This window comes from Poecilia formosa, unplaced genomic scaffold, assembly GCF_000485575.1.
Source record: "Poecilia formosa unplaced genomic scaffold, Poecilia_formosa-5.1.2 Scaffold34, whole genome shotgun sequence".
In the NCBI taxonomy this organism is placed as follows: domain Eukaryota; kingdom Metazoa; phylum Chordata; class Actinopteri; order Cyprinodontiformes; family Poeciliidae; genus Poecilia; species Poecilia formosa.
In genome coordinates, this window is record NW_006799973.1 from 1,680,183 (window position 1) to 1,689,936 (window position 9,754).

Below are 9,754 nucleotides of genomic sequence, written 5' to 3' on the forward strand. Positions count from 1 at the left end.
ACATTTCATGATGGTTTGAGGTTCTCTTATTTCACCAAGAAGATGAGAGCAATAGATTTTGTCCAGAACATTTAAAGCACAATTAAAATTCTGAGTTGCACAGGTTAAACTTAAAAAAATTAGAACCTCATTGTATCATCATATCACAATAAAGTGAAGCTTATCATACTATATGCACAATCATATATTTTAAGTGTTAAATTCTTTTACTTTAATAATTGCAGTTTAACGTGAATGGAAACCCAAAATTACTGAAAACAATGTTGCTTAATGCAGAAGTTTCAACCTGTATCAGGAGGAATGTGCCTGTACTTTACAGCAGTCACTGGTTGGTTGTGGCTCCTTTTGCACTAGTTACTGCATCAGTGCAGCGTGGCATGGAAATGTTCATCTGCTAAGGTAGTAAGGAAGTCCAGGTTTCTTTAACAGTAACGTTCAACTTGTTTGGTGTAGCATATGGCATCAGATTTGCCTAACTGGTAATTGTGTGTTGTGTTAAATACAGCTCTGGAAAAAACGAAGAGGCCACACTGCACTGAAAGCCTCCTGGTTTTACGCCAGATGCTGCTTTCTGAACTCTTCCTGAGTTAAAACATTAACATTGTAGTTTCTAAATGAATATGAACTTGTTTTCTTTGCATTATTAGAGGTGCATTATTAGAGGTCTGATTTGGTAAAAAACACATTAATCCAACAACCAGTAGAGGGCGTAGTTGCTAAATTCAGTTCCTCTCATCTTTTTCCAGACTCAAAGACCTTGATTTCCAAAGAAAATGTCAAATTCACATCATTTTAGAGGTTTTTGGTCAACTATTAAGCAGTCAGATCTTTTTCTCCTTAGTCCAGAATGTAAGAGGAATCTGTCTCTGACTCTGCTTTATTTTCACACAGACCTGACCTGAACAGGTCTGTGTGGTGGTTCTTCAGCACTGACTCCACCCGCAGGTCATATTTGTGATTCACCTTTTAAACTCTTAGATTGTGTTTCACAATCTTCTGAAAAATGCAGTTACCCCTACTGCAGCATTGTGATTGGTATCAGCCTCAATGGGCTTGTTGTGTACAGGTCACAACAAGCCCATAACATAATAGTTTTGAACTGTTAAATACTTTTTTAGCTCGCAATGATGTTATGTCAAGTCATGTTTATTTGTGTGGCACATTTCAGCAAGAAGGAAATTAAAAAGTGATTTTCATAAAAGAAAAACATGAAATCATCAATTATCAAGCAGTAACAATAAATGAATTTGATGATTTCATTTATTGTAAGACATTATCAATACTTAAAGCAATAATATTTGATGTAAATTATTAAAACATATCACTTTTTTAAATAAACTGCCAGGTTATTATTTTATTTCTGGCCACATACAAATATCTGTATGTTTATTTTGCCCTGGGATTTTTGACTGACATTTGTCAAGATACAAAAGGGTACAAAATTTAGAGAGAAACACCCTGGAAGATTTTGTGATTTTTTTTATTTTTTTCATTTATATTCCTATTCCAGTCATGTGATTGATTATCTGACCGCAGTTCAGCTAATGTTTCGCATCCTCTACGTAGCCACTCCAGCTAGACTTGGGGTTGTTTTGTTTTTTTTGGCCTTCTTGCCAAACTGTGTCACTATTCCTTGAAATATGTTCGTCGCGCAGCCATTTCCCGGTTAAACACGCCTCCATCCTCAGCAGCGAGCCAAGCAGCAGCTCCGGTAGTGCTGAGCGCTCCGGGTTAAAGAGCAGAAAACGGCATTTTTAATGAAAAACAAACCCTGATCTCCGATGTGTGGAGGAAAAGCACCGAGGGGTCCATCGCTCTGACGAAAATTCCTCAGGTAAATCACTGTAAAATATTTCTGCACGTTTGTGGGAACAGCGATTCATATCATGAAGGTGCAGTGGGCGTAATGTGGTGCCTAAACCGAAACTATAGGGAAAACAGTTATAATTCTTGCATATTTAGATATTCCCAGCGGAGTTTGTTGGGTTTGTGCGAGTAGTTTTAATGTGGCAGTCCAAAAGGTTTTGGAGTTGTTGTTTTGTTTTGGGTTTTTTATGATAAAGTTTGTACCCCAGTCTGAAGTTTGCGCAGCGCGACAGGGAAGTGGCGGCTGCCAAACTGTGGCGCAGAAATGACATCTGCTGTAAAACGTTTTATCTCTATAGCCCTAAAACGAACATTTTAAATAGAAATCTACGGAGGATTTACAGCATAAACATTTACGTGGTTAAAAGTAATAATTGAGTTAACTTTAAATTGAATTTGTTTTATAGCTTCCGAGTTTTGTTGTGCCAGATTCTCAATAAAAAAAACAACAAAAAAAACACCTCATTCTTATCAGATCCAATGTTTTGTCATCAGCTATGATTTGGTTTGCGTGTTTCCTCTGTTTCTAGAGAAAATAATTACTATTTAAAGTAGACTGAACTGATTCTGTGACTAATCCCGCATAAAAAATACACCTGATGTATAATAATGAGTAAATAAGGCGTTTAATCTACAACTATTACCCTGAAATGTCTCTTTTTGCACTTCTTACAGTTCTTAATATCTACATCCACTTGAGATCAAATGGTGCAGCAAATAATCAAATCGTCACAGTTGATTAAAACAAAATCTACAGTGGATTATAATATGTGTGCTCTCTTATAGGCACAGCTCCTCATCTTAACATTTATTTTCCTCACATTCTGGATTTTGTCTTATCAGATGCCTCAGGTGTTGGCAGGATTGTTAGGGAATCATTATTTTTGAACAGAGGAGAGGATGCATTAAAAGATTTATCTTTCCTGTTGTCGTTAATACCACAGCGTCATCATTCTGTATGAATCCAGATTAGCTAATGCTAGTGGATGGGAACACCTGGACCAAACTATTGTGGGTTTCTACAATCTGGAAAAAGTCAAAAAGTCACACAGATTTATGAAGATGCTTTTTAATTAAGCTTTTCCCCTTTTGCATTGGATAATTATTTACAAAGAACCCAAAGATTATTTAAGAAAAATGGATGCTGCTTCTAATTCATTGATTACTTTTATTTAAAGCATTTTTGATCTAGAAACAATGTGGTGTTAAAAACAAAAATATTCCAACAGTTTAAGTTGATGGGTTTTTTTTTTTTTTTACATTGTCTCTATCAGGTAAAAACTCTGGAAATGTTTTAAATGCTCCCAGTTCACATGATCAGCAGAGACTCTTAGTTTCTGCTGCTGACAACCAACTGTGCTGGGTTTATGCCAAGTGAAGATGCCAAAAGATTTATATTTATTTTTAAAAATAAAAAAATAAATCTTGAAAAGTTTTAGACTACCCCTTAACTACCAGGATCACTTTTAGCCAGAGTCTCCTGAAAAGTTGTTGCAATTTTAACATTCAAAAATAGCTCTTAGAAATGTAACCAAATAAAATACCATAAAGTCAGCGTTTTATGATTTTCTGTTTTAAATTTCCCAGAGTACAGTAACATGTTTGCACTGATAAAAGCTTTGGTAACAATGAATTGGCCTGAGGCCAGGCAGCCTGTGACAGTGAACGAGTGGGCGAATGTTCGTAGGAAGAAGGCGATTCTGGAGGGCTGATGTTTGCCAGACGTTTGCTCACTCAGCATTCAAGCGCAGATGAAAAGGCAACATGAATTAGAAGCAGATCGCGAGTTCAATCCGAGGCGCAGGAAGAGACTTTTGATGTGGTTTATGCAAAAAACAGATGTTTTTGTGCTGATTCCTGGTAATGTACGATATTCCAGTGAAATTTCCCAGAGCAAATGTTTTTCTTTAATTCTTTTAAAGCGTAAAACACAGCTTGTATTGAAGGTGTCGTTCACAGACTGTTTTCTTTCAGGTGGTCTCAAATGGATTGAATTAAATCCACAGAAATATGGAGGGAATAGGGAACCAAGGAAGATGTACATTCACCGTCTTGCTCCTGATGGTGAGAACGGCTCCAAGTTCATAAAACATAAAAAAAGTTACACTTTTGTGGAAATTACTTTTTGCAAATTTATGCATGCTATATGTTCTTTGTTTTAGCTAATGAGCAGTGGTGTGTTGACGATAGAGAACAAATGTAAACCCTGGGAGTATGAAGTGGAGGATGGAAATTGTTGCAACAAATGCCATCCTGGTACAGTAACCCTGCGATGATTCAGGCAAATAAAGACAAAAATCTCATGGCGTCATTTTAGGGTTTTTTTAACTGGATTTGTTTTGTTGTTTTTTTCTTTCAGGTTTCAAACTAGTAGAAAAATGTACCAGCAATACAATTAGTGTCTGTGAGCCTTGTGGTGATGGTGAATTCTCAGACCAGATAAACTTCAGTCTTACCTGCAGAAGATGCAAAACGTGCAAAGGTAAAGCAACATTACCTTTTTCTAATGCATTGCGTGGGAATTGTGATTAGCAGTAATTAAATTGACTCATTTTAAACTTGTTTGCTTTTTTACAGTTTCAAAGCTTGAATATCAGGTATCAGCATGTCGAAACGATAGCAACACTAAATGTCAATGCAATAAAGGCTACTATAAAAATAACATTGATTCAGAAACATACGACTGTTTGAAATGTAAGACATGTGGACTGAATGAGATCGAAATACAGCCATGTGAGTCTTAACATCATATTGAATTATAAATTAATCTTTCACTCAGTCGAGGCCTTTATTTGAACCCTGTTTAAATAAATACTTGTGTTGCACAGGTACACCTGAAACCAACACCGTGTGTGATTGCCAGGAGAACTTTTTCAGAGAGAAGGGCAAGTGTGAGCCCTGCAGCCGGTAAGTCAGCCATGCTTTCACGTTAGCGCTCTTCGTTCCCATCTCTCTGCTTCTGATGGGAGTTTTTTTGTTGACACGTTCATTTGGGGAAGTTGTTTTGTAGAATTGAAACTTGCATCTCACGTCCGACTTTGTTCAACATTTCCATTTGTTGGCAATACAGGAGAAGTTATGACACACTGAAAGTTGCTCACTGGCATTTTTCAAGCCCTTAAAAAAAAAGAGCTCGGTATTTAAATGGAAATTTAAAAAAAAAGAGAGAGAGATTTGAAAAAATAAGCTGATTATAAAAATATGAACTGTTTCTTTGGAGCTTTTGTGTTAATTATCGGATAAAATGTCAAAGCAGAACTCGAATCACATTTAGGGAATTTAACTTCATGAGATCTGCAGATGTTTTCTGTCCATTTCCTACCGAACTGGTAGAGCTTTATTTGGCGTTCACTTATGCCTGATGGTGTCTTTCAAAGAGTACATGCAGAGTTACAGAGCGGACGCTGTAAAAGCAAGTCAGCCTTTATGTTAATCACTTCCTATGAAGACGTGCTACTTCCCCTCCGTGTTCTCAAACATCCTCTTTGTTCTTCACAGTTGTTCTCTGAAGTGCGCACAACACTGTACAACTCCTGCTCCGCCAAAAGGTAAGCGCCGGCACGGCCACCGACATCAACCACACAGTCCCACTAAGAGCAGAAGTGTTTCCAAACTTCACCCTGACTCACGTTTTCTTCTCCTTTTTAAACTCTGGGACGCCGACTTTTAAAGTTCGAAAAATTTCCAGAAAACTACTCTTGAAAAAAGTAATATCCCAGTTTTGACTCCTTTGTAAGGAAGACTGCATTCTCAGAAGAGGCGGTAGTGGTGACAGTAGTGTTTGGTGGTGGGGCAGTTCTCCTTTTCTGTAGTTTGTGTCAACATCAGCAAACCTGTGACAAAGACCGTCACTACTGGTAGCCTTGTACAACACAAGGCATTCACGTCCCTTGACCTTTTCGTGTTTTGTCTCATGATAGCCACAAACCTCACTGCGTTTCTTTGGGATTTTACTGTGAGAACACAAAACACAAAATGGCACTGAATGTTTTCCTGTTTTCAAATTGAGCTCGAAAGACAGGTGTAAGTTTATGTGCATTCTGCCCATTTTACTCTGATACCCCTAAATAAAGCTAACTGCTACCAATTGTGTGCAGTTTAATCTCTGCGTAGCAACAGCTGGTGTTTGAAGGAGGTTTGTTAGAGAGCATTACAGAGCAAACATAAAATCACAAAACCCAAACACAGCAGAGATGTTGGGGTTAAAGTTGTGGAGAGGTTTTAAGCAGAATTAGGATATAAAACAATATCTGATGGATTACTTTTCAATCAGATGAAAAGCCTCTGTTGAGAGAGACTAATGGCTGTGGCACGGTGGTGGCAGTATCATGCTGTGAAGATGTTTTTCTCTAATAGGAACCAGGAAGTTGGTCAAAGTTGGTAGAAACGTGCATAAGCTAAATATGCTGCTATCTTGAAAGAAAACCTGCAAAAGTGGAGCTTCACCTAAAAGCTTCACCTAAAAGCAGGAAAACAATCAGTGCGTATGACCTAGTCAAAGTAAGAGAATCTGCGGCACGACTTGATTACACAGGCTGTCCATCCAATCTCTCTGGGGTTGAGATGTTTAGCTAAGAAGAATAAACAAATATTTCAGTCTCTGTATGTACCAAGCTGCTGAAATTAAAACAAAATAAATAAATATACATTACATCCATAATGTCGAGTGAATGATTTTCCTTTCTCTTCACAACTGCATTGGTCTATCACTTAAATATGAACAGTTCTGTCGGTGTCAGTACATTCACAAGAGTAGTAATAATGTTAAAAATCCATAAAAGATCTAATTGTATTCAGCAGGAATGCAATTTAAAGAAGCAATTCACCAACACAGATACAACAAAGTAAAATATTTCGTGTTTTTTAACGAGTAATCTCTGGCTCTTTCTCAAGGTCCTGTCCATCCTCACCCACAATTTATGAATGTGATCATCGGATTTTCAGTTCTGGTGGTTTTGCTGGTTTTGGGGATTTTAATCACCTTCATAGTCACAAAACGCTCATTCAATAAGAAGATGCTGAGTCTGTCCTCCAGATCATCTGTCCAGCAAAAGGAGCAGAGCAAGGTATCCTGACTGTCCTGTGTGTGGCTGCTTTGTTCAGTTTCGTGTGCGTGTATGGTTCGTAATGCTTGTTTTCTTGTCTGCTAGGATTTCCTGGTGAGTATTAATGAGACTTCAGTGGAAACCAGTCTGGAGGAGGCTGCCGAAACCTCTCTTGTTGAGCAGGAGTTATCCAAGCTGCCTGACTGTGTCCCGATGAGTAAGTCTATTACTGCATCCGCTGACTTCAACTCATAAAAAACAGAAGAAAAAAAACAACTGTGCTGACTCTTTATGTTTCCCCCCTCCCCGCCCCCGCCCCCTGTTCTGCAGTCCCCGACCTCATCTACTCAGTGCTGGATCTGGTTCCCTTGCAGCAGATGAAGCAGCTGGTTCGCGCTCTCGGCGTCACCGACACAGAGATCGAGCAAGCAGAGATGGACAACAGGTACTGCCGGGAGGCTCACTACCAGATGCTGCGGGTCTGGGCCCAGAGGGCGCCGCAGACAGTCGGAGGGGGAAAGGCTGAAACTGTAAACCGGCAGGTTTTGGAGGAGCTCTTAAGCAAACTGAGACAGCTTCACCTGAGCCGAGCAGCCGAGGAACTGGAGACAAAGTATGCCATTCAGTGATGCAATCCCCGCCAGCCTGGACTTAAAAAAAAAAAGCTTACAGAACCAAGTATTGTTCACCTAGGGACCCTGCAGAGGGTGGATTAAAGTGGACACGGTGCTAAAACCAAAGGAGCAGTTTTATTCCACCAGCAGGACGGAGAGCTTTCCCTCGGATCCTCCACTGTGCCAGCAAAGAATCAAACGGGACTCAAGCAAACGGACCAAACAAATGCAGCTTTATCAAGAACTGTTTTTACTATGAATGTTTTTACATTTACTGAGATGTAGATGAGAAGTGCAGCACAGATTCCCTTCATCAGTTGTGAAGATTTGATGTACTTATTGTAACAAAAAGTTGACAAAAACTTAACATGATCCTCCATTTATATCTGAGGTTAAAATTCAAATTTTATGCCCTGATAATCCAGAATCTGGCTGCAAGTTCAAGATAATTTGCTTCTGAGCATTTTATGCATTCAACTTGAAGAAAAGTTGGACCAACAGAGGTTCAAGTAAATAAAAAAGTAAAACATCTGACTTTAAATGAAGCAGAAAAAAACAGATTTGTGGTTTTCTTGGCTTGCGATAAGATTTTATGGGGCTTGAAAACTGTGGTTATCTTCTCATCTACTGACTTACTTTTGCCATTTTAGAACAAAATCAAGAAATATTAATTTCATTTAACATTTTAAGCTCAAGTGTTTTTGTTTTTTTAATGGAAGCAAAACGATTCCATTAAGTTTCGCTTTGAACTGAAAAAATTTCCATAATAATTTCTGAGTTACCTTAGAAATCTAAAAGTTTACCAGGTTTTATTGCGTTAATGGAGGAGAGAGTTGACAGAGAAGACTGATAATCAACACTTTGGTGGTAGAGTGATATGTTTGAGATTTCATTTAAAGTGACCCGTTTTTGCTGATGTGAGGATTTAAATGGGTCCAATTCTGAGTTTATGTTAGTTTTGCACTTTTCTAGCTACTTTTTGAAAGAATATTGTTCCTGTACACGTTGTGCAGTTGGTCGATTCAGCCGACTAACCTGAACTAGAAACAGGAAACACACAAAATATTTTTTAACAAAGTCTCTTTGAGTTAGCGAACAAAACTTGTACGTTTAGATTTTATTTAGAGATGCACCAATCAGGCTTTTTCTGGTTCACAATCTAATTCAGATCCTTTTTTTCTAAAAAATTAAGACTCATACAAGACAAAAAAATCTGCAGAAGATGCTTTGATAAACTGTTTAGTTTTCAAACCAAAATAAAGTAATCACATTACTCGATTATCTTCATTTATGCTTCAAAGTTAATGATGCATTTAAAGACTGAAAAGTGTTGGAGTTTTTCGTCGTGATGCATTTGATGAATAGGAAATGTTTGATTAGAACCGATCAGAGAAATATTTTGAATTTTGATCCTAAGCTATTGATTGGTGCATCTCTTACTTTATTATCAAACCTTTTGGTTGGTGCTTCTTCAGAAGCTAAACGGCTTTTATTTTAAACTAATTTTACAAAAAAGGGACTCAAGTAAGTCTGCACTTGTTTAATTGTGATTATATTGTTGGTCTTTTTATTCAAGAGTTTCACAGTAGAGAAGTTTTATATCTCTGAAATATATAAAGCATTTATTTTACAAAGCTTTATTATTTTTGTTAAGAGTTTAATAGATTGTAATTGCTGTGTCATTTCACTGAGGTCTGTTAAGCTACATTTTTTATAACTATTACACATTTTCACTGTCGTGAACGAACTTAAACATGCAGATAAAATGTTGTCTGGTTAGATTAAAGCTTGTCATATTTTCATAGCAGTTCCCTGTTGCGCTGGAGTAGAAAAAACAAAAAAAGAAAAGTCAGATCTGCTTTGTTGGAAACAATGAAGCCGGGGAAGTGCTTTGTTCCTCCTGAGCGAAGAACAACTCTGCTGTGCATCGCAGGCTTTTCACCGCCTCAGTAGCATTCTTCTAAGCCCCAATCATGCAAGCATTATCTTTGACACGCCTTGTCTCAAGTCTACTTCAGTTTTTATACTCATGCCATCCTTGGAGACGAGCTTGGGACGGAAGAAGCGTAACTCTAAGAGCACTTTTCTTTGTTGCTTGACACTGTATTATATGTTTGGGTTTTGAATAAAGGTGATGTGAATTTTTTGCATGTCTGAGACTCATCTGAGGGTGCGTGCGGCGTCGGGGGGGAGGAAAAGGGGAAGAAAATATTTGAGGATGTGTATCTA

At 37.9% G+C, this 9,754-nt stretch overlaps 1 protein-coding gene across 1 annotated transcript; it reads left to right on the top strand.

The window, feature by feature from the left end:
- The first annotated feature begins 1,614 nt into the window (after positions 1–1,614).
- Positions 1,615–9,673, top strand: tnfrsf1a (tumor necrosis factor receptor superfamily, member 1a). The gene is made up of 10 exons (XM_007550126.2): positions 1,615–1,834; positions 3,841–3,930; positions 4,029–4,122; positions 4,226–4,348; positions 4,444–4,599; positions 4,695–4,773; positions 5,365–5,414; positions 6,760–6,932; positions 7,017–7,128; positions 7,242–9,673. The coding sequence occupies exons 2-10, from the start codon at positions 3,877–3,879 to the stop codon at positions 7,538–7,540; spliced, it is 1,140 nt and encodes a 379-aa protein (XP_007550188.1). The 5' UTR covers positions 1,615–1,834; positions 3,841–3,876; the 3' UTR covers positions 7,541–9,673.
- Positions 9,674–9,754: the final 81 nt, after the last annotated feature.